The sequence below is a fragment of the Delphinus delphis genome, chromosome 12 (assembly GCF_949987515.2).
Source record: "Delphinus delphis chromosome 12, mDelDel1.2, whole genome shotgun sequence".
In the NCBI taxonomy this organism is placed as follows: Eukaryota; Metazoa; Chordata; class Mammalia; order Artiodactyla; family Delphinidae; genus Delphinus; species Delphinus delphis.
Window position 1 is genome coordinate 14,445,582 of NC_082694.2, and position 23,429 is coordinate 14,469,010.

At 47.8% G+C, this 23,429-nt stretch overlaps 1 protein-coding gene across 2 annotated transcripts; it reads left to right on the plus strand.

Moving 5' to 3' along the window:
* Positions 1-7,646: 7,646 nt before the first annotated feature.
* Positions 7,647-23,372, plus strand: CD8B (CD8 subunit beta). Of its 2 annotated transcripts, none has more exons than XM_060027713.1 (6): positions 7,647-7,973; positions 11,356-11,715; positions 14,781-14,870; positions 19,366-19,455; positions 20,995-21,031; positions 22,656-23,372. In XM_060027713.1, exons 1-6 carry the CDS (start codon positions 7,931-7,933, stop codon positions 22,666-22,668), a joined length of 633 nt encoding a protein of 210 aa, XP_059883696.1. In that variant the 5' UTR covers positions 7,647-7,930; the 3' UTR covers positions 22,669-23,372. The 2 variants fall into 2 exon arrangements, with proteins under 2 accessions (XP_059883696.1, XP_059883697.1); XM_060027714.1 differs by having other exon boundaries at positions 14,807-14,870.
* Positions 23,373-23,429: the final 57 nt, after the last annotated feature.

Genomic DNA, 23,429 nt, shown 5'->3' on the forward strand with positions numbered 1-23,429 from the left:
TCAGGAGCCTGTGCTCTGCAACAGGAGAGGCCACAGCAGTGAGAGGCCCGCGTACCGCAAAAAAAAAAAAAAAAAAAAAAAAGGAGAAAAAAACCCCGTGTATTTGCAAAAACACTTAAACTCTGCATATAACAGAAGATTTTGTGGTACATTTTCTTTAAAACAGAAATGAAAAGATATGCATTGTGCATATGCATTGAGCAGCTCCAGAAAGATACACGAAACACTGGTAACTGGGCTCTGGGGGCAAGAACTGAGCTGGGGGAAGCGGGTAGTTGGAGGTAGCTGGTAGACTAACTTTTCAAAGTGTACATTTCTATTTTGAATTTTGTATTATATGAGACTACTACCTTTCCAATAAATAAATATTTTAAAGGTAAGAAACAGATTGGGAAGAAATATTTGCAACACTCTCTACTAATATCTCTTGTGCCCGTGATCAAATGATTGCCTCTTAGCTCCTAGCAGCTTCTTTGCTCCGCTTTGTGAAACTGGACCCTGTAAACGTGTCTCCTTTGCCAGCCGGCTAGTTAGTCTCTGCCAGTAGAGGGCGCTAGAGGGACACCATAAACTGGGAGCTGGAGGGACTTTCTTCCTTTTCCCGGGTTTGCCTGTTTTCCGGGGCAGCAACTCTTGCCTTTGTGTGTGTTTGATCTGGTGGCAGCCCAAGCCCTCTGACATATTTCTTTGTCACTGGGGGGCTGTGTGACCTGAGAGATCTATGTTCTCTCTGCAGAGCTCTGACCCTCAGTCATGGGAGGCCCTCTTCCAAGTTTCTCTCCGCTGTTCACCCTCCCTTAACCGTCAAGGGTGGGCAACCTTCAGCCTGCAGGCCGGATCCAGCCCTCTGCCTGTTTCGTGTACAGCCCTTCATCAAAGAACCGTTTTCACACTGGAACCCCAAAGAAGCAAAATGTTATCCCAAAACAGTGGATCCCATTCTTCTCATTAAAGAACTTTGTTACAAAGCTTGTACTCAATTATTATTATAGTTTTAATTTCATCAATACAAAGATTGTGGAAATTTGTTTTCTGTGTTGTCATATAAGTACTTACATAATATCCTTGATTATGCCTCTTATTCCACAAAACCTAAACTATTCACCACCTGGCCCTTTACACGAAAAGCTCGCCAATCCCTACCTCAGTCTTTTTTTTTTTTTCTTATTTTTTGGCGGTACCATGTGAGACCTTAGTTCCCCCACCAGGGGTCGAACCCGTGCCCCCTGCAGTAGAAGTGCAGAGTCTTAACCACTGGACCACCAGGAAAGTCTGCCTGCTGTAGTTTTTTTATACCCCTTTTAGTTGTTAACCACTTTTTATTAGTTAAAAACTCTTTATATCTAATTTTCTCTGTTTAAATTACTGGTATGGTTTGTCTCTTGATCTGGCCCTGAATGATATAACCCTAATAGACAAATAGCTTCTACCATTTAATAAGAGAATATGAACAACCTAATAGGAAAATAGGCATTTATCTATTCATGTAGTTAACAAATACTGAATTCCTGTCATTGTTCTAGGCACTGAGATAAAGCAGAGAATGAAATACAAGTGAGATACAAAGAAGGAAAGTAGGAAGGAAGGCTTTGTGGATGTATATATAATAGAGCTCATTTCTGGAATTGGGTCATGATGAGCAGGTAACCCCCCTGGATGTGGGTCCGGATAGACTTTGAGAGGCTTGCAGGTTGTTGGAGTGTCCATTGTTTGCTGTTTGGTATCATCCCACATTTGTAGAACATCTGGCATCCTTAGTCCCCAACCACAAAATGCCGGTAGTTCCCTCTCCCTACCCCAAACACAGACGATCAACATAGGCCCCCATAAGTCTACGAAAGGTGCCCCCTTCCCAGAGGTTTCTTCTCCCTCTGAGAATGCCCAGCTTAGCCTTCAAGTTCAACTGAACAAAAATTTAGAAATCGAGTCCCTGATTTCCTTTGTCCCTGAAGACAACCCAGGGAGACAAACAAGGCTGGTATCTTACCTCCATTTATCAAAGGAGGAACTCAAGACCTCAGGGGCTGGAAGAACCAAGCAACAATTCCAACCCAGATCCTCTGAGACCTGACCCAGTGCTCTTCCCACCTTTGTTTCCAAATGCTACTTTAGGCAATGCACAAACACAGCATCAAACAACATGGAATGACACAGGGAGAAGGCAGTTCACTGTTCTCCTCCACTCCTTGTGCAAGGAGAGAGGCTCCATTCAGTGCTAATGTGTCTTTACACCCCTCTCTAGGGCTGTTAACCTCCCCTGCTGACTTCAGCTTTTGTTTGCATCGTATGTAACAGTTACTTTCCATTTATGGTACTTTTCATTAGACTTTTAAAAAAAATTAATTTACTTGAGCTTTTCTTTTTAGGTCAATTTAGAGAAAATGCCATCCTGGAATACATAAATCTGGAAAAATAAAGGTGAGGGGTGAATAACGACAGGGAGGGAAACACCAGCCTAAACCACGCCATATATGTTTCAAATACAGGCTGACATGTTGAGGTATAAGGTAAAGATTCAAATAAGGAATAATTTGGGGAGGGTGCAATCTGGTTATGAATAGTTAGTATATCTAAAGCTGTGCCTGGAGGTTGGGAAAGTTTTTAGGCTGAGTGGCTTGGGCTTTCTAGGAGGGTCTGGGCTAGTTGTGTTTCATCAGGAAGCAATAACCTGTTTCAGGCTGTTTCAGATGCACTTCACATCATCTGAGTCCCTTAACTTGAAAGTTCTTTACTAGAAAGTTCACGTGTCTGCATCACTGTCCCCCGCAACGTTAGGATCATTTTTTCCAGTATACAGTTGAGAAAACTGGGGCTCAAAGAGTTGAGTAAATGTACCCAAGTTACCCAGATGGTGAGTGGCAGGGCTAGAAGGGGCCCCTGCTTTCCCAACACCACACTTGCCTCCCTTCCCTGCAACCACCCGCTGAGAATGATGGGTACAGAAGGGTCAGGGACAGAGGACTCAGGGCAGGTAAGTATCAGGACCGTGGATTTTAGCACGGGAGTTCATGGGTGATGTGGAGCTTGAACTGACTGCAATTGTAATTGTCTGGCAACACGTCTGTGTCAGGCAGGAGACACAGCTCCTGAAGGGCAGGAACTGGCTCTCATACACCTTGATTTCCCTGGGCTGAACACGGGGTTAGATGGCTCCCTCTACGTGTTTGTTGAATGAATGGCATGAGGACAAGAAAGCTCTTCTAGATCAGCAGAGCCTGCAGAGGCTGGAGAGTAAAACTGGAAACGTGGCTCAGCTTAGATGATTTACAGTCATTAATGCCTCTGCTGCTTTGACTACAGCACAGGAATGGCTACAGCTCTGAAAGCATTCACAGGCCAAAGCAGCTCAGTGGTCGATCCTGTACAAAGGTCACACTAGAGACCAATATCCCTTAAGAATATAGATACAAAAATCCTCAACAAAATACTAGCAAACCAAACCCAACTGCATATTAAAAAGATTACACATTGTGACCAAGTGGGATTTGTTCTAGGAATGCTGGAACCATTCAACATAAGAAAATTAATCAATGTAATACACCACATTAACAGAACAAAGGGGGAAAAAACCCACAGAATCAACTCACTTGAAGCAGAAAAAGCATTTGAGAAAATCCAATAACCTTTCATCTTAAAAAACACTCAGAAAATTAGCAATAGATGGGAACTTCTTCAACACGATAGCATACACTTATGTGTACAGCAAAACCATAGTCAACATTACACTCAATGGTGAAAGACTGAAAGCTTTTCCCCTAAGATCAAAAATGAAACAAAGTTATTTGCTTTCACCATTGCTGCTCCACATTATACTGGTAGTTTTACCAAAGCAATTAGATAAGAAAAAGAAATAAAGGCATCCAAATTGGAAAGGAAGAAGTAGAACTATCTCTATTCTGAGATGGCATGATCCTATAAGAAGAAAATCTCAAAGAATCCACACACACAGAAAAACTACTAGAGCTAATAAACATTAAGCAAATTTGCATGATACAAGATCAATACACAAAAATCAGTTGTGTTTCTATACACCAGCAGTGAGCAATCTAAAAAGGAAATTAAGAAAACAATTCAATTTACAATAGCATCCAAAAGAATAAAATACCAAAGAATAAGTTTAACCAAAAAGGTGAAAGACTTGTACACGGAAACCAAGAAAAGAAAAAAAAAATTGCTGAAGGAAATTAGAGAAGACCTAAATAAATGGAAAGAAATTCTATGTTCATGGGTTGGAAAACATAATATTGTTAAGATGGCAATACTACCCAAAGCAATCTACAAATTCAATGCAATTCCTATTAACGTTTCAACAGCTTTTTTTGCAGAAATGGAAAAGCTGACTCTTAAATTCACATGGAAATATAAGGGGCCCCAGATAGTTAAAACAATATTTTAAAAGAACAGAGTTAGACAACTCACACTTCTCCATTTTAAAACTTACTACAAAATTACATGTATTAATCAGGGCTCTTCAGAGAAAGAGAACCAATAAGAGGTATAGATATAGATATAGATAGATATATATGATTTATTAAAGGTATTGGCTGTCTCAAGCATGATGGCTGAGAAGTCCCATGAACTTCTGTCTGTAAGCTGGAGACCCACAAAAGCCTGGGTTTTGTTGTTCAAAGGCCTGAGAGCCAAAGGTGTAGATTCCAGTTCTAGTTCAAAGACCTGAGAACCAGGAGTGCTAAGAGCAAGAGAGGATCAATGTCCCATCTCAGGCAGACAGGCAGAAGGAGGGCAAATCTAACTTTCCTTCACCTTTTTGTTCTATTCAGGCCCTCAACACAGTGGATGTTACTCACCCACACTAGGTTGAACCATCTGCTTTAAGCAGTCCACTAATTCAAATGCTACTCTCTTCTAGAAACAATCTCACAGACACACCCAGAGTGATGTTTAAACAGATATCTGGGCATCCGTGGCCTAGTCAAGTTGACATAAACTTGACTATCACACTACAGTAATCAAAATGATGTGTTGCTGGCATAAGGACAGACATATACATCAATGAAATAGAATTGAGAGTCTAGAAATAAGCCCATACCTCTGTGGTCAACTGACTTTCAACAAGCATACTAAAACTATTCAATGGGGGTAGAATAGTCTCTTCAACAAATGATGCCAGGACAACTTGATATCCACATGCAAAAGAATGAAGTTGGACCCCTACCTCACACCATGTATAAACGTAAACTCAAAGTGGATCAATAACTGAATTATAAGAGCTAAAACTATAAAACTCTTAGAAGAAAACATCAGGGTAGATCTTCATGACCCTAGATTTAGCAATTGATTTTGAAATATGACACCAAAAGCATGAGCAGCAAGAGAAAAATAGAAATATTGGACTTCATCAAAATTAGAAAGTTATGTGCATTAAAGGACATTATTAACAAAGTGAAAAGACAAGCAGCTGTATGGGAGAAAATAGTTGCAAATCATATATCAGAGAAGGGTCGGGTATCCAGAATATATAAAGAGTTCTTATAATTCAACAACAAAAAGACAACCTAATCTTTTTGATGCGCAAAGGATTTGAATAGACACACAAATAAGAAATACAAATAGCCAAGAAGCATATGAAAAGATGTTTAACATCATTAGCCATTAAGAAAATGCAAATCAAAACCACAATAAGGGGGCTTCCCTGGTGGCTCAGTGGTTGAGAGTCCGCCTGCCGATGCAGGGGACATGGGTTCGTGCCCCGGTCCAGGAAGATCCCACATGCCGCGGAGCGGCTGGGCCCGTGAGCCATGGCCGCTGGGCCTGCGCGTCCGGAGCCTGTGCTCCGCAGCGAGAGAGGCCACAACAGTGAGAGGCCCGCGTATTGCAAAAAAATAAATAAATAAAAATAAAAATAAATCACAAAGATACTACCTCACAGCCACTGGGATGGATATATTAAAAATAAATAAATAAAAAAGAACAGAAAGTAACAGGTGTCGGTGAGGATGTGGGGAGACTGGAACCTCATGCACTGTTGGTGGAAATGTAAAAGGCACAGCTGCTATAGAAACAGTTTGGCAGCTCCTCAAAAAGTTAAACACAGAATTACCGTATAACCTAGCAATTATACTCCTAAGAATAGACCCAAAAGAGCTGAAAACAAGTACTCAACACATACTTACACAAGAAAGTTTATAGCAGCATTATTGACAGTAGCCAACTAAATAGAAACAACCCAAATGTCCATTAATAGATGAGGGGATAAACGTAATGTTGTAAATATGTACAACAGAATATTACTCAGCCATAAAAAAGGAATGAAGTACTGATACATGCTACAAAATGGGTGAACCTCAGAATCATTACTGCAAGTGAAGGAAGCCAAACACAAAAATCCACATGTTGTACGATTCTGTTTATGCGAAATATTCGGAATATGTAAATCAATAGAGGGAAAATGAAGATTCGTGGTTACCAGGGGTTGGGGGGGAAGGGAGCAATAAGGAGAGACTGCTTAATTGGGACAGAGATTTCCTGTGGGGAGATGAAAATGATTTGGAATTAAATAGAGGCGGTGGCTGGACAACATCACGAATGTACTAAATACCACTGGATTATATCCATTTTTAAATGGTAACTTTGTGTTTTGTGAATTTCACTTCAAAAAGAAAAAAGCTCACACTAATGTGTGGTCTCCCCAGGTCTGCCCTGTGTACGCTCAGGCCTCAGCGGTTGCTCCTGGTTAGGAAATATGGAGGGAGACTCTGGCCTCTGACTGGGCTGTAGGAGCAGCCCCTTGAACTCTGAACCCAGCTCAGCAGTGCTGGTCCCCAGCGACGGGTAAGGGAGCTGAGGCAGGAATAGGTTGGAAAGGAGATTGGCTTTGGATGCTGAAAGTATCCTTGCCCCATGGCCTGCTTTAGACCTCCAAGGACACTCCATCCCCTCTTTGGTAAACTCCAGGCTTTTAGGGTGACCCACACGGCCTGCCTGCGGGTCTAGGTCCTTGTTGATATTGTGACCTTCTCCCACCGTCCTCCCCAGGTTCCCTCTGCCCCGAAGGCCCTCACATACCCAGCTCTCCTCCTCCCCCACCTTCCCACTCCCCGCTTCCTCTGTTAACCTGCATTTGAACAGCAAGATCACCCTGACAAGTGTCCCTGCCCAGACCTTGACTGCATCACCGGCAGACAGAGCTGCAGGGCACCGCACAGCAGGAGGGGAGAGCAGGGTGGGGGGGCACACACACTCACACACACACACACACACACACAGCTTCAAAGTGGGCGGGCATCTTTGTTGATCTCCTGCTAACTCCCCATTTCAATGTTATTTTAACAGAAATTATACATTGGGGGGTGGGGGGGTAGAGAGAGCACCCTAATCTTCTCAGCTCTTCCAGACTCTGAAGGTCAAGGTCTGGTTTTGCCTCCGGTCCAGGCTGGCGCCCCAGCTCACCTTCCTCAGCATCAGACTATGTCACTGTCAGTTAACTTTCCTTCACCCGCACAAGTGTGTGCCCTTGAGGGAAAGGCCTGGGTCTTGGCGACTTCAGGTCCAGCTGGCCCTGGAGTACACAGGAGGCTGCTGTCAGTAACCACTCAGAAAGGAAGGAAGTGACCGGAGTTGGGGTCCTGCTCCACCACCACTCCCGTGGGACCCTCCGGAGCATCCTGAGTTCTCTGAGCCTCAGCTGCCTCATGTGGAGTCACACGGAGTGAAGATCCTGTTCTGACCTCCCAGGGCAGGAGGCGATCACACACGTGCGATCGCTTGGAGACGCAGCCAAGACCTTTGAAATGCGGGGAGGATGAGGGCAGAGACCTTGCTATCCTCTCACCAGACTCCCGCCCCTCTCCCCCGCCGGGCCCCTCCCTCCCTGCTACCCGCTCCGCCCTCCCCCAGCTGCCCCGCCGGGTCCCAGCCCAGACCGTCTTAGCCGAGCCCCGCCAGGACCAGGTGTCCCGGGCGCGCCGAGATGCAGCCGCGGCTCTGGCTTCTTGTCGCCGCGCAGCTGGCAGGTAAGGCGGGGAGACCCTGGGGCGCGCGGGGCCGGAGCCGGTGGGCTTCGCTGGACCCGGGAAGAGCCTGAGCCGTGGAGTTTGGGAAAACTGTCCCCGTGGGATGCCCAGCCCAGAGCCCGGAGCTGCGGTGGCGCCCGGCAGGCGGCCGGCAGGCACAGTCCCTGGGGGTGGAAAACCTCCCAGGGAGCTCATTACCCCAGGGCTCCCGGGAGCCTCAGGACTGAGGCCACCTCTGCCCCAAAGCCTGAACCTAGAAGGGGAGACAGGAAGAGAGGAGGGAGAGAGGAAGGAGGAGGGAGGGTTGAAGGAGATGGGAAGGCAGAAAAGAGAAAAAGGAGGTCCAGAGAGGAAGGGAAAATGCCCTTGTCCAGGTCTGGCAGAGATGTGCCCCAGGAAGGGGCCAGGGGCCTGGTTCTGGCTTTAGTGCACCGGCGCTCGGCCCAGGGTTCTGTAGACATATTCTTATTACTTCCGGGGAAGTATGTAGCACAATCCACCAGATACCAGGCTGTTGCCAGTTCTCAGGCAGGTGTGTCAGGGTACCCCCTCAGGGTCCCCAGTTTCCCGAATACTCCCTGGGGGTGGGTGTCGTAGGCAGTGTGGCTCCCCGAACAAGCAGCGATGGAGTTCGAATGTTGTGGTTAGAATATAGCGGAGAGTCTGTCCCTCTGGCCAAGCCCAGTCTGTTTTCGTTTTTGTTTTCTTGCCGTACATGGGCTTCTCACTGTCGTGGCCTCTCCCGCTGCGGAGCACAGGCTCCGGACTCAGCGGCCATGGCTCACGGGCCCAGCCACTCCGCGGCATGTGGGATCTTCCCGGACCGGGGCACAAACCCGTGTCCCCTGCATCGGCAGGCGGACTCTCAACCACTGCGCCACCAGGGAAGCCCAGTCAATCTGTTTTTTAGAAGAAACCCCTCCACACCCCAAACTGCCCACTAACCTGTGGTTGATTTGCTCTCTTGTTCAAGACGTCCAAAGCTGACCCTCCTGCCAGGGTGACAAGGCCTGCCCGCCTGGGCTCTGACCTAATGAACTCAAAGACATCTCACGTAGAAGCTAGTCTAGGCCATTCGAAGCTACTAGTGTTACTGTGGGTCATTTTAGAAACAGCAGGTCCCTCTGAGAGTGGAGTCACGGGGGGACTGAGACCATCAAATAAATCAAATGAGACCACGAGTGTGGTAAGGCCTGGCTCTGGGTCCGGAGCACAGACTGGACTCAGCCACAGCCGGGGGTTCAGCCTCCAGGGGCTGCAAAGCAAGTGGGCACGAGAGAGACCAGGGTGTGTCTCAGCCAGGAGGTCTTCAAGTCAGGACGCAGGCGAGGATCGTACACAGAGAGCCCAGGGCCCCTCGACCCCTGTCCGCTCTGGGCTTTCTTGGTAGAGCTTCTGGAATCTTATTTGCAGCCCCACTACGTGCACATGAGCCCATGCTGTGGATCCGGGTTTCCTCAATTCAAGGAGTGGCTCAAAGCTCAGGTTCTAGGTTCCCAGACCTGAGTTTGAATCTGGATCCACCACAAAGAGGCTGTGTGACCTTAAGCTGCCTCTGTTATAAGGTTAAGCAGATGTGTTAACCTTCCTGAGCCTCTGTTTCCTCATGTGTAAAATGATATGTCTCCTCCCAAAAGATTTGGTGAGGATTAAACAAAATAATGCACGTACCATACTCAGCACAGTGATTCTTTTTTATTTTATTTTATTTTATTTTATTTTGACCAAGCCGCGCAGCATGCAAGATCTTAGTTCCCTGATCAGGGATCGAACCTGTGTCCCCAGCAGTGGAAGAGAGGAGCCCTACCCACTGGACCGCCAGGGAATTCCCTGTCGATTCTTACTATCTCCCCCAGGAGGTCAATGACCCCACACAATGAAGAATCTCTACTCTGCTAAAAAGACAGTATGGCTTTTGGGGAGAAGAGAGAAGGCCCAGCAGTCACTTGGGCCCCAGGTACCCTTTCATTCTCAGTGCGAACAGAAGCTCAGAGCCATCTGAGTGTGAGGGGAGTCCAAAAGTTTAAGTTCATTTCTTCAGTGTTAGAGAAGGTCACTCTGGGGCCAGGGAGCCTGAGCTCCAAGTACAGGCAGGATTATGAATGTGGGCCACGACCTCAGAAAGCCTTGGGTACACACACACACACACACACACACACACACACACACACACACACAGACTGTGGCCTCCTCTGCCCATCCAGGTCTGTGTCCTCTCTGGACCTTGATGCTCCTGGGTCTCTGCCCTGGTCTGCAGTCTCCTCTGCCCCACAGCTAAAATGAAAGCTTTGCCTGGTCAGATTCAGTTTGTTGGACTTGGCCATGAAGGACCCGTTCTAATCCTCTCCTTACGATTTCATTTGCTACCAGTAACAGCCCCTGAGATGTGAGACACACAGACAGTGGTTTACCCACATACAGCACTTTCCACCTGGCAGTGCTTTTCGGACATTCTAAGCCTCAGAAGCAGGCAGGACTGCAGTAAGCCGCCCTCCTTTTATAGGAGGAGACAGGCTCCACGACTCGCCTGAGGTCCCACAACGCCATGGGGCACAGACGGGGTTCAAGGCCAGGTCTGTGTGTTCTGCTCTAGCTTTCCTGAACAATCCCCTACCTGCAGGGGCTTCCCATCTGAGACTGAAATGAACTCCCAGCGCCACGTCTGGGGTGTCTGTCCTTCCGCTCGGGAATGGGGATCCAGAGACCAATTGATTACGGGCTTGGGGAGTAATAGGCTAGAACTGTGCCTACCAGGGGAGAGTGAGTTCCTCTTGCTGGTTGTCACTGTCCAGAAATGGTGGCTGGCCCTCTCTTAGGTTGGCCAGACCGGCCACGTGCTCTGCCGGTGATTCTGAGCTCCTCTCTGAGCTTGCCCTGGGTCTCCTTCAGCTGCTTGGAGCCTTTTGAAGGTCTACCTAGAGCGGCAGCAGGACAAGGTGAAAGGCAACCGGCTTTGACTTCAGACTGAATCCTTGAGTTTGACCCCCGGGCACTTACTAGCTGTAAGCAGGACTTTGAATAAGTCATATCATGCCTCAGTTCCTCATCTGTGAAATGGGAATAAAAATCCCAAAGTAAGTCTGAGGCATGATTGAGGTCGTTTATGCAAAGAACGAGGCATAAGCATGCAGTCAACAAATGGTGCTCTCTCCCCTGTTGCCTTTGTCAGGCTGGCATCATGAACGCCTGCCTGGTGGACGATCGCATGGGGGATGGGGTGCTCGAGCTCCGAGTCCTGGGGCCACACAGCATTTCCCCAGGCCCTGCAACTGGGCAGGCTGTCTCATAACTTCTCTCATACTTGACTACGGGTGACTCTGAGGCCCCACGAGCCTGGCCAAGAAAAGGTGCTGATGGTCTCTGCCCTTTCTGCTTCTCGCAGCTCTGCGAGGCAGCTCAGTACTTCTGCAGACCCCTGCGTCCACGACGGCTCAGACCAATCAGACGGTGATGCTGTCCTGTGAAGCCAAAACCTCCCCCACTAACTCTCGCATCTACTGGCTGAGGCAGCGCCTGGCCCCGAGCGCTAACAGTCACTTCGAGTTCCTGGCCTTCTGGGATCTCACCAGAGGGACTGTGTACGGCGAGGAGGTGGGGCAGGAGAGGCTAACTGTGCTTCGAGATTCTTCCCGGTACACTCTCAGTCTCCAGAGTGTGAAGCCTTCCGACAGCGGCGTCTACTTCTGCATGACGGTTGGGAACCCCGACCTGACCTTTGGGAAGGGAACTCAGCTGAGTGTGGGTAAGAATCTCAGTGCTGTAGATGAGCACCGAGCACCTGCTGGGGGCCGGGTGCGTGCCAGGCCCTGGGACATCCCACTCTTAGTGAGCCCCGCCCTGCAGGAGGGAAGGACCTCCAGAAGCAACTGCACTACCGCTAATAGAAACAAAAAGTAACCCAGGGCCAAGCAGGTACAAGTGTCGTACGTAGTTATTTCACTTAATGCTGTCAAGCACCCTGGGAGGCAGGTGCTGTTTGATCCCATTGTAGATGGGTTGCTTAAAAGCATCGCCGCTTCTTCTGGAGACAGGGCACACTGTCCTTCAGCCATGCTACGTTCACCTGAGGCTGTGGCTGGATTGGGCCGAGTCCCCAGACCTGCTAATGGTTTCAGAAATCCCCTCCCAGTGTGCACGCAGGGAAAGAACGAGCATGGGGACCCAGAGCTTGAACCCACGCCCAGAGTTGCAAGGAGCGAGGAGGCTGGATCCCAGACCCGGCTGCAAATTCTGCTGCAAATTTACCCAGTGCCTGTGGGCAGGTCGCTCCCCTTCCTGGGCCTCAGTTTTCCCATCTGTATTGTGGGGCTGCTAAGGGCCTCCATGACTCCCTCCAGCCCTTAGAAACTGCAGTTCCTCAGCAGTTAAGTCATCATGTCCAGTAGAAATATGTTTTAAGATTTTCTAATAGCCACGTTCAAAAAAATCGAAAGAAACAAGTAAAATTAATTTAAATAATAGATTTTATTTAACCCAGTGTATCAGTGATATTATTATTTCAATGTGTAATCAGTATACAAATGATTACTGACATATTTTACATTCGCTTTTCATGCTAAGTGCTCGATATTTATGGGTACAGCACATCTCGGGTCAGACGGCCGCGTTTCAAGTGCTCTGTAGCGCACGTGGCAGGTGGCTGCCATATTGGATGGTGAGGGTTAAACTGTCAAGGGTGTGAAGGAATCCTCAAAGCCCCCTCCCCAGGTTAGCCCAAGGCCAACGCCCAGTGGGCCTCCCACGGTCTTGCTTCCCACTCCCCTGGGATCTTTTCAGGCTGGGGGCATTGAGAGTGACAAGGGGACCCCCAGGAATTAGACCACTCAGCATGGGAGGTGCAGGCATAGCGACATGATCAGGAAGACACAAACCAGAGTGATGCCCTCGTCCCATGTCACCAACCTCGGGTCTTAAATCAGGAGGTAGGGAAGGTAGGGAGAGCCCTCCCGACAGGAAGCCGAGGCATCCCTGGAGGGGTGGGTGTCAACTGATGCTTGCATTGAAAATTGGGCTTTTGTGAGTTTGGGGTTTTGGTTTGATTTATTGTTTCTGTCTCTATAAGCCCCACACTGCCCACTCATGAGATTTCAGGGTCCAGGAAAGGTGGATGGTGAAATAAGCAAAACTGGTTTTCAGAAGATTCCCGCCACGTGTACCACCGCCCGCTCACTCCTGGCTTTGAGCTTCCCAAACCCCTCTCACTGCCTGGTTCCCCGGGAATGGCAGTCCCTCCCCACAACACGTGCTGGCAACCGTATCATCTCCGCAGGGTACGGGTATTCAGAGTCAGAGCCTGCCCTCCTGCCAGAAGGTCAGTACATTTTAAAGGAGGAAGCCTGGATGGTAGAGAACGTATTTGGGGGAAGATGGGCCTTTTTCAGGCCCCTCAAGACACCATGGGCTCAAAACTCCTGCCCCTTTCCAAGAGGAGAGAAGTAGGGACAACTGGGGGTGGCGGAGTGGTATCAGGAAGAATCAAGGGGACCTGCCTCTGGGCAAGAAGACATTGAAATAGAACAAGTCTCCCCCACAAAGCCCCCCATCCATCCCCAGGCCACTGTGCCCAGGCAGGGCACGAAGTCCTGTAGAGCTGCCCCCTCGAGGCTCACCACTGCCGCGCTGGGAGCCTCTGCCTCCACGGGTAGGAGGTAGGGGAATGAATACTTGCAAGGCAGTGAGGACTAAAGGGGGTAATGGAAGGTCAAAACGCCGCAGCAGAGGGCCGAGCTCCTCCCAGGCTTTCAGGGCAAGAGACTGGGGCTGTTTTCCCCTTTTCCAGGAGGTTCCCTCAGCGCTCTGATGATCTGATGAGCTTAACTTTTTGTCGAAACGCATTTGCTCTTGAGGCGGCGTGCGGGGTGAGAGCCTAAGACGCGCATCTTTTGGCCCAGATGCCGGCCCTGGCGTTTCGTGGCTGTTGAACTCTGAGCAAGTGATTTATTTCAACCTTTTGAGCCTAGGCTTCTTCGGAGATCAGATGGGGAAAACAGTGCCAGTCCCCAGAGTTGTTGGGTTCAATAAGCTTCAGCTGACGCTCTTGGCATGGGCAGTAGCCCGAGGTGGGAGCTTGGGAAGGGTTAATTCTGGTTAGTTAGCTCTTCTGGAAACCTCGTGGAGCAGGCAGAGTGGGGCACGTTTTCTCTACTGATCATGGCTCAGGGCAGTGAGTGTCTGAAGTGTCCACATTTTATATGGAAGCTACCGGGCCCAAACGACCAAACATTGGCTGCCCCTTCCTTTGCCCTTGACTCTAGAGTTCAAGTTCATGATGTCACCCGATTCCCTCTCCTACCATTTTGCAGAAAATCATTTCAGTGAAATGTCTTTCCCCAACCCTCAGAGGCAGGGGTTGGATTCAGCGGCGCCCGGTGTCCCCCCTCCCTTAGCATCTCCGAGCCCCAAGTGCCTCCCTTTGCCCCGTGGGCTTGTCTGTCTGCCCTGTCCCAACACTTCAGCACGTGACACTGGATTAACATGGGGGAAACTGAGGCACAGAAAAGTGATAGGACTTGCCCCAAGTCACGCAGTGGTTAATCAGGGGTTCTGGGGCTCTTTTCACATCTGGGTGGTTCCAGAGCCCCTCTCTCCAGGACACCAAACAGACCCCCATCCCTAGGCCTTCAGGTTCATCTGAAAGTCGGGGAAGTAGATCAAAAATCCCAGTGATCTGTGACCTTCAAGCCCTATAGCAGCCTAGGGAACACTGAGAAAGACTTTAGTCCCTGGATATGAGATGTGCAGTTGTAAGATTTATCTCTGAATCCACCTGCTGTTTACCTGGCCAAAACATGTGTCTTGCTTTTGTAGTTGATGTCCTTCCCACCACTCCGCAGCCCACCAAGAAGACCACTCCCAAGAAGAAAGTGTTACGGTTCCCAAACCTAGTGACCCGGAAGGGTGAGTTCTCCCACACCCCTGGATTCTCAGAAGGGCAGCAGACACTCTCCCTCCCTCCGTCCCTCCCTGCCGTCATTCCTTCCTTCCTTCCGCAAGCCCTTCCCAAGTGTGGACTCCAGCCTGTTTCTCTAGCCCTGAGCTGGGGTCTGAAAGGGAGCTGAGTGTGACAGCAGTGCTATCGTCCAGCAACTCACACTCTAGTGGGAGACACACTCCCAAATCATCACAGGACAAAACTCAATGAAGGATACATCCACCCAAAACTTGCATACAAATGTTCCTAGCAGGATTAAAAAGTAGAAACCACTCGAATGTCTACCACCTGATGAATGGATTGACAAAATATGAACTCTCTATACAATGGAGTGTTATTTAGCCGTAATCAAGAGTGAAGTAATGATTTGCTACCACATGGATGAATCTTGAAAATATTTTACAGCGGAAGAAGCCAGTCACAAAAGACCATATCTTATATGACCCCCTTGATATGAAATGTCTAGAATATGACATTGCTTGAAGACAGAAAATAGATTAGTGGTTGCCTAAGGCTGGGGGATTGGGGAAGGAATGGGGGGAAGACAGCGGATGGGCACAGGATTTCTTTTGACGGGGATTAAAATGTTCGGAATTAGATTGGGCGATAGTTGCACAACTCTGTGACTATAACAAAAACCATTAGATTATACACTTTAAACGGGTGAACTTTCCAATATATAAATTATCTCTTAATAGAGCTGTTAACAAACAAAAAACTCAACCCAAAGGACCAATGCTTTGGGACTGACATATACACACTACTATATATAAAATAGATAACTAATAAGGACCTACTGTATAACATAGGGAACTCTTCTCAATACTCTGGAATGACCTATATGGGAAAAGAATCTAAAAAATAGTAGATATATGCCTATTATAACTGATACACTTTACTGTATAGCAGAAACTAACACAACATTGTATATCAACTAGACTCCGATAAAAAGTAATAAAAAAAGACAAAGGACCAGTACTTTAACCTTCCCCAGTTTTGATGCCTAATAGAGGACCTAGCACACAGTGTGTGCTTTATATATGTTTACTAGTGAGTAAACCAGCTCACTGCTCTGTGCTACAAGCACCAGACGCCGTAGCTGAGTACACACACGCACACGCACACACACACTTGCCTCGAACCCATCAGCCAAATGTGTTTCTGGAAAAACACTGACCTCTGTCCCCCCCAAAGTTACTGGTGACGAAAAGAAAGTGTCACCTGCTCCCACCCATAGGACAAACCACAAGCAGCTGCACCAGGGCCGCCTCATGCTACTGGTGTTGCTTTATCTTAAATATTTATATAAAGTATCAGAAAGAGTCTGGGGGGAGGCATCTAGCTGGATCCAGGGCATGGGAGAGGGAAGCTGCCATGTGAGTTCACAGTAAAAAGCAAATCAGAACCCACGTACAGAAGGACAGAGCCTTAGGGAACATAAAGGCGGAGACAGAACGAGCTCATTTTATAAAGTATGCCCCCCAACTTTGCCTAAAGGATTTCAGGCAGCATATAACCAAAAAAGGGACACAAAAGGCCAAGACAGTAGAGGCACTAAGATGAGGATGTAAAACCTGGGTCTGTGCCCTGGCTCTGGAAGAACCAAAAAACCCAGCGAAGCAAAGAGCAGACCCCAAGTCACGTGGCATCACTAACACCCCTCCTCCCACCACAATGATATAAAGAAACAACCCGGGCATCAAAGCCTTCATCCTGGCGCTAAATTCTAGAAAAAAATCTGCTCTGTTCATTCTTATGTAAGGACCGCTGAATGATAATGAATTCAGTAGCAGTTTATAAATGATGGAAAAATGGTCTTCAGATTTTTTGCATCATTTCTGATACCAACCCTCAGTAAAATCCCAGGGTAAGATGCAATTCCAACATTAGTAGGTTATTAAGAACAACCAGGATGTGTGTCAAGGTGGCCAGGTTGGGGGGAGGGGCGTCAAGGGGAGTAGGTGGAGGTTGTATCGGGGGTGAGGACCATGGGGAAGTGTAGCCTAGTGGTAAGTTAGCCAGGTCTAGGTCTGAATCCCTGTCTACCGCTGCTTATACTGTGCGACCTTGGGCAAGTGATTCAGCCTCTCTGAACCTCAGTTTCTTTCACCTGTCAAGTGGGAATGCTCACCTGGCTGCAGGCAAGGCAGGATAAAATGCGATACTATACACAAGGCGCTCAGCTTGGCAGGGCACCTAGACAGAGCTGAAAGCTTGTTATCATGAAAGAAACCCACAGGCCGCCATGGGGAGGGGCCTGCTCCCCTTGAGACAAGCCGGGGAGGTGCTGGGGGACAATTTCTGAACTGCTGTCACAGGAACAGTGTGGTGAGATACAGATCTCAGGAGACCCCAAGACTCGAGCGAGGCAAAGAAGGTGGGGCTGAGTGTCGCTGGTGTGTCTCTGGCCACTGGCTCCCTGCCCAAGCAGACTTTTCGCCACCTTTACTAGAAGCGGCAGTTTTCCTGGTAGGTGATCGCGTTTCACCGAGGACCCGAGGATGGGTAGCTGTCTCTCGGCCTCTAGTTCAGGTCGTAGCTCAGGAGGCCTCCCCTGACCCTTCTCCCCGATCCCTGCAGCCTGTGTCCACCTCCCTTACTTAAAACATTATCCAGGCATAATTTGCATGTCATAAAATTCACCCATTTCAAGTGCATGTCTCAATGATTTTTAGTAAATTTACCGAGTTATACAACCATCACCACAATCTAGTTTTAGAACATTTCCATCAAACTGTCAGATCCCTTGTGCCTGTTTATAGCTAATCTCTGTTCCCACCCCAGCCCCTGGCAACCGCTAATCTACATTCTGTTGCTATAGATTTGCCTCTTCTGAACATTTCATACAAATGGAGTCATAGAATATGTGGTCTTTCATGCCTGGTTTCTTGCACTTCACACCATGTTTCTGAGGTTCCCCCAGGTCGGGAGAACCATGGGGGAGATGAGAGGGAGGCAGACAGAAACCCTCACGCATCAGAGGTGAGAAGGACTTCCAAGGGCCTCTCACCCAACCTTCTTCTCCACGTGGCACCATGCAGCCTTGGTGATGGCAGGCTCCCTCTCACGGAGCAGCCCACTGCATCCCTTCTGCCACCTCTCCTGCCCTTAAGCTGTCACGATGGGACTGGCAGGGGCTGTAGAACTCGGGGCATCTGGGTCCAAATCCTGGCCCTGCCTTTTAGTATCCAGGTGACCTAGGGCATGTAATTGAACTTCTTTGAATCTTGGTTTTTGCTGAACTGTAAAATGAGAGATAAGAATGACAGTAATACCTTCCTTCCTCACAACATGGACGTTTGTAGTTAGTACTATACTTGGCACATAACAGGTCTTCAGTAAACCTTCTCCCCCTTCCCTGACATCGAAAACTCTTTCTAATTTTTTTAACCTTGAGCTCAAATCTGCAGCCTTTCCCTTTTCACCCATGGGTCCTCATTCTGCTCCCTCAGCTACTCATAGGGACCAGCGACAGGGACACAAAGGGTGCCAGAGAAGGATTTGGGGCATCGATGATATAAACTCTGCTGTTTACATAGCATACAAAATGGGCAAAGGAACAAATAGGCAACTGATAGAAGAAAAATCATACGTGGCCAATCTATGAAAATAGGCTGAAATGGACAAATGGTGAATTGAAGTGAAATATCATTTTTCACCCACTGGACTGGCAAAAACTAAAAACTTTGATAATGCCAGGGGTCGGCAGGGTGCACAACGGGTGATTAGGAATGGAATTCACTGCAGCCTTTTTGGAAGGCATTTCACAGTATCTGTTATAATTGAAGATGGATATAGTCTATGGTTAGTAGTTCTCGTTTACAGTATCTGCCTCCGGCAGGCTCCTGCATAAGAAAAGAAATGTACCTGGATGTTTTCTGCAGAGGTATTTGCAAAACACAGGAAACAAACAAAATGTCCGTTAAAAAAAAAAAAGAATGTGCTGGCATGTTTAAGTGAAGAAAAAAAAAAAACCTGGTTGCAGAACAATTTGTACTATATAAGCCTCTGTATTTTTAAAAGCTCTATGGGATGTATCTATGTAAATTATGTATGTGTACATGCAAATTAACAATGACAGTTACTTCTGTGAAGGAGCTGCGTTGCCAAGGGGCATTCTAACCATATACTTAAATCTTTTACAGTGAAAATATATTCAGGTATTTCTTCTGAAATTAAAAGTTTTAAAAATAAATAAGAAAAATCCCATTACCAGGCATGCAAATTGTCTATCTCATTTGAACATAAATAGCTCCTGAGTTTATTAATTTTTAAAATTTGCACGTGGGACATGAAATTTTATATATGAAATGATCTCAATGTGTTTAAAGAGCCCAGAAAAAAGACTGGAAGGAACTATGTAAACAGCGGTATTCTCTGGGAGGTGGGGCTTCCGGTTGATTTTTCCCTCTCTGTGTTCATCTGCACATCTCAAATATTTAATATGTGTGTGTTTTCCAGGCCCATCCTGTGCCCCCCTCATTGTCGGCCCACTGGTGGCTGTCGTCCTTGTTCTGCTGGTGTTCTTGGGCGTGGCCATTCACCTACACTGTAAGTTGTGCCCTCCTGGGCCGTCATGGCGACCCCTTTTGCTGTTGGAGGTGTCCCTGAGGGTCCTTCCTTCTCTAGGGAAGCAGGGCACATGGCAGCCTGTTGGAAGTTTGCCCCTCCAACCCTGAACCCATGATAGTTCCAAGAAGTGATTCTTGGCCTGAGGCCAAGCTTCAGGGATCAGAGAACACCCTGTCTCTGGAGTCAGGCGAACTTGGATTTGAATCCGACTCTGCTGATTCCTGATCTAGTGACCTTGGGCATATGCCCCGGCCTCCTTGAGCCTCAGCTGCCTCACCCCGGGTAACCATGTTACCTACTTCCCAGGGCTGCTTTTGTAAAGTCCCGCCCAAGTGCCCGGCTCGGGGCATGTGCTCAGTAATCAGGAACACCCGTGAGCAGTTGGGATGGAAGCAGTGCACAGAGATTGTGGTAGGGTTTGGGTTATGTTCCCAGAAGCTAGAAATCCTCCCCTCTGTGAGGCTGTGGGGAAACTCAGAGATGGCTGCTGCACCCCGTCACTTCAGAGGTGGGATCACCTCCTTCTACGGAGCTTCAGGGGAGGCCCACACAGCTGGCCAAGAGCCCAGAGCCCCAGACTCTAGCCCTGACTCTTCTGCTCACCTGTGCCACCTTGTGCAAGTCACTTACCCTCTCTGGGCTTCTGTAAAATGGGACGGGGTGGCCCACAAGGACGTGGACTAGATCAGTGGCTCTTTCATAGGTCACAGACCCCTTTGAACGTATGATGGCAATATGGACCCTCTCAGCAGAGAAATGCACCATGTGCATATTTTCGCATACAATTGCCGCCCCCAAAAAAGGGATCCATTTATTCCATTCTAAGAACCGTTAGAGATCAGTGGTCTGCAGACTTTTTTGATCAAGGACCTCATCAGTTAAAAAATCTTCTAGTTATAAACCCTAACTTCAATTAGCTGTATTTATTTATTTAATATATTATGTATGTATATATTCAATATATAATTATAACTATATTTATATTCTTAAATGATTAATATTTATGCTAGCTGTGTTTATTTAATAGTCTATGCATGTTATTAAATGTGCTTCAAAAATAAAAAGGATGAGATAAACATGTAAATAGACATGCTCATCTTTCCTTCCTTCGTCCCGGGGGAAACCTTGCACTTCCCCAGAATACACATGCTCTGATTTAAGACCACCTGTCTGTACAACTTCTGCTTCCTGACCTGCTGTGAAGGGCAAGGTGGCGCATTTAAGGGCACACAGACTGCCACTTACTAGCCACATGACTTTGGGCAAGTCATTCAGTAACACACTCACTCTCTATGTCAGCTTCCCCATATGCAAAACGGAGATAGTAAGAGTACCAACCCTTAGGTTTGCCGTAACCAGTAAGGGAGTTAAAACCCATGAGGTGTCTGGAGCAGAGCCTGGCACCAAGGAAGTGGTCCGAGGTGTCAGCTGCCCCTTCATCGCCCTCCTCCCTCTCTGGGGCTCGGTGTCAGTGGCTCACAGCCCATGCCAACCAGCGGTCTTGTTTTCTCCTTCCAGGCCTGCAGAGGAGAGCTCGGCTTCGCCTCCTGAAACAGTAAGTGGTTGGGGCCTTGGAAAATTGCCTGGGCCGCAGCCCTGGGTGTGGCCCCGGCTTCCTCAGCCCCTGCTGCTGCCCATAGCCTCCAACTGCGAGAGCCCCAGACACACACCACCTTCAAAAAAATCACACACTGTGTCAATAGATGGGCTCATGGAGTTCAGGCAAAGAGAGAACCTAAGCAAACAGAATACCGATGAGTCGTCTAAGTATATGTCAAGTATGGTAAGATTTAGCTCTTAGCTCTCCTGAGAATAATAGTGAACTCTTTTTTTTAAATTTTTATTGAAGTATAGTTGATTTACAATGTTGTGTTAGCATCAGGTGTACAGCAAAGTGAGTTAGTTATATATATTCTTTTTCAGATTCTTTTCCGTTTTACGTTATTACAAGATACTGAATAAACAATCAACTACTGCATGGGTAGAACCAGTAGGATATCCCAAACTCTTTGCCACCCGTTATTTCATTCAACTTGGTCCTGCGTGACACGGGAGGGTTATTTTTACAGAAGAAAACTTGCTCAAAGCACTTGGAACAGTAGAGAGCAGCCTCGAACTCGAAGACAAGTCGGTTCACCCCAAGGCCAGCATCTCCACCAGTGAAATTCCTTCCCTCCTGGTGGTGTGTGTTGGACTTGACCCCACCTGGGTCCCAGGAGTTGGCAAAGTACATTGTGTTTGTATACATTGTGTTGTATAGTTGCTTAAACATGCCTGCTGCATTTCATGGGCAATTTTCGATGGTGTGCAATTTTCACTTTACGTGCTGGATTTAGAAACTACCCCGTACTTAAGAGACAGTAACTTCAGTGTATTTGTCGAACTCTAGACCTCCAGAATGTTCTGTTCAGAATCTTCCGTGTGGTGACCTGTTGTGGAGAACGACTCCCCCTCAAGGAGCTGCCTGTGTTGTGCCTCCCCCTCCCCCCTTCGTTTTAACTTGTTTCCCAGTGATTTGATGCCAGTTTGGGAGGAGTCGGCTGCAGGACCTCATGCTATGGCAAACCCCAGGGGTTCCGAGGATCAGCTCAGGCGAGGAAGGGGCTGGGGGTGGCCCCGGGTGGGACCCTAGCCCCCCTCACCCTTTTCATTCCGAACAGCTCTGCTTTCATCCGTTGCCTGTAATTACACTTACCTGTAAGATGTCGTTGAACAAAAGCGTTTGTGGCTAAAAAGAAGTCTGAAAACCACCTCTGGTTTTGCTATCATGATCCAGGTGTGGATGAAATAGTCCCTGGGCCTCAAAGATCAGCTGTTACTAATTCAGGTCGCAATTTGGGGCAGACATTCCCCAGCCTCTAACTGGCCTTAGAAAATCATCTAGCGGCAGGCCACGTTCCTCTGGTCCCCTAGTGTGCATGGGTGAATCCCTTACCTTAGAAGGTACCGCAGGAAGTAACACTATTCAAAGCTAGAGTTCTTAGGGCTGCTTTTTTTGAGCATTTCAATTTTTCTTAATGACTGAGTTGGGCCCTAAAAACATACCAACACAAGACTCTTGGCCCTAGGCTACTTACTTGGAGTGGAGCCTTGCATCCTGACGTGCCATTTATCTCTCTTACAGGAAATACAATAGCATTTGCCTGATAAGTGGTTTCACAGCTTGCTGTTGTTTTCAGGTTTTATAAGTGAGCGGAGGATAAGTTTTTGGTGTCCTGCTACAAAAATACATTGGTCGGTGATGAGCGAGATCTGGAAAAATGAGAGAGAAAGGACACCCTCAACCATGGAAGTGTCACTGACCTGCTGAAGCTGCCTGCTTTTAACTACTGCAAGTTCTTTCTGTGGGCCTCGTGCATGGGAGCAACTTGTTACACGGTCATCGGGATCTTAGAGAGAAGGCTTCAGAACCCCAGGGCACTTTCTGAAACTTGCAAGGCAACTTGCAAGGAGGATTGAGTACAAAATAGCTCCAGCGCACCACTTCCGGCTCCTGTACTCATCCTGGGTTGGGCTGGGAATTTCAGTGTTGGCCATCCAGCCACCACCTTGCTTTGTCCAGGTAAGGCAGTGACATTGAGACCCGAGTCTCTCGTGGGATGGCGCTGGGATGGGTCCCTTTGGTCTTCCCAGGCTGGGGCTGACCCTCCTCACAGAAGGCCCCAGAGAGCAGACCCAGACTGGAAATGAGGCTCCCAAGAGGGACTGACCTGGCTCCCACAGTCACTTCAGGTTCTGAGGACCTCCTTTGGGGCTTGGAACTTGTGGATTGGGGGACATGAGGCCACTTGATCTCCCACCAGGAAGTCATTCAGCTTTCACCTCTGCCCTCCCATGTCTTGTATGTTTCTTCTCTTACTCTCTGTTCTTGTTATGATAATATCTTGGTTGTAAAAATAAAGTCTTGAGTCAATGATGCACATGGCTCCTGTGATGTAAACACACAAAAGCTC

What these genes read in the sequence shown, in the direction of transcription:
- CD8B (XM_060027713.1), top strand. Translation starts at nt 7,931, where the DNA reads ATGCAGCCGCGGCTCTGGCTTCTTGTCGCCGCGCAGCTGGCAG. An exon ending in AAACCTAGTGACCCGGAAGG is followed by an intron (nt 14,871 to 19,365) that starts GTGAGTTCTCCC and finishes TGTGTTTTCCAG; the next exon opens with GCCCATCCTGTGCCCCCCTC. An exon ending in CGTGGCCATTCACCTACACT is followed by an intron (nt 19,456 to 20,994) that starts GTAAGTTGTGCC and finishes TTCTCCTTCCAG; the next exon opens with GCCTGCAGAGGAGAGCTCGG.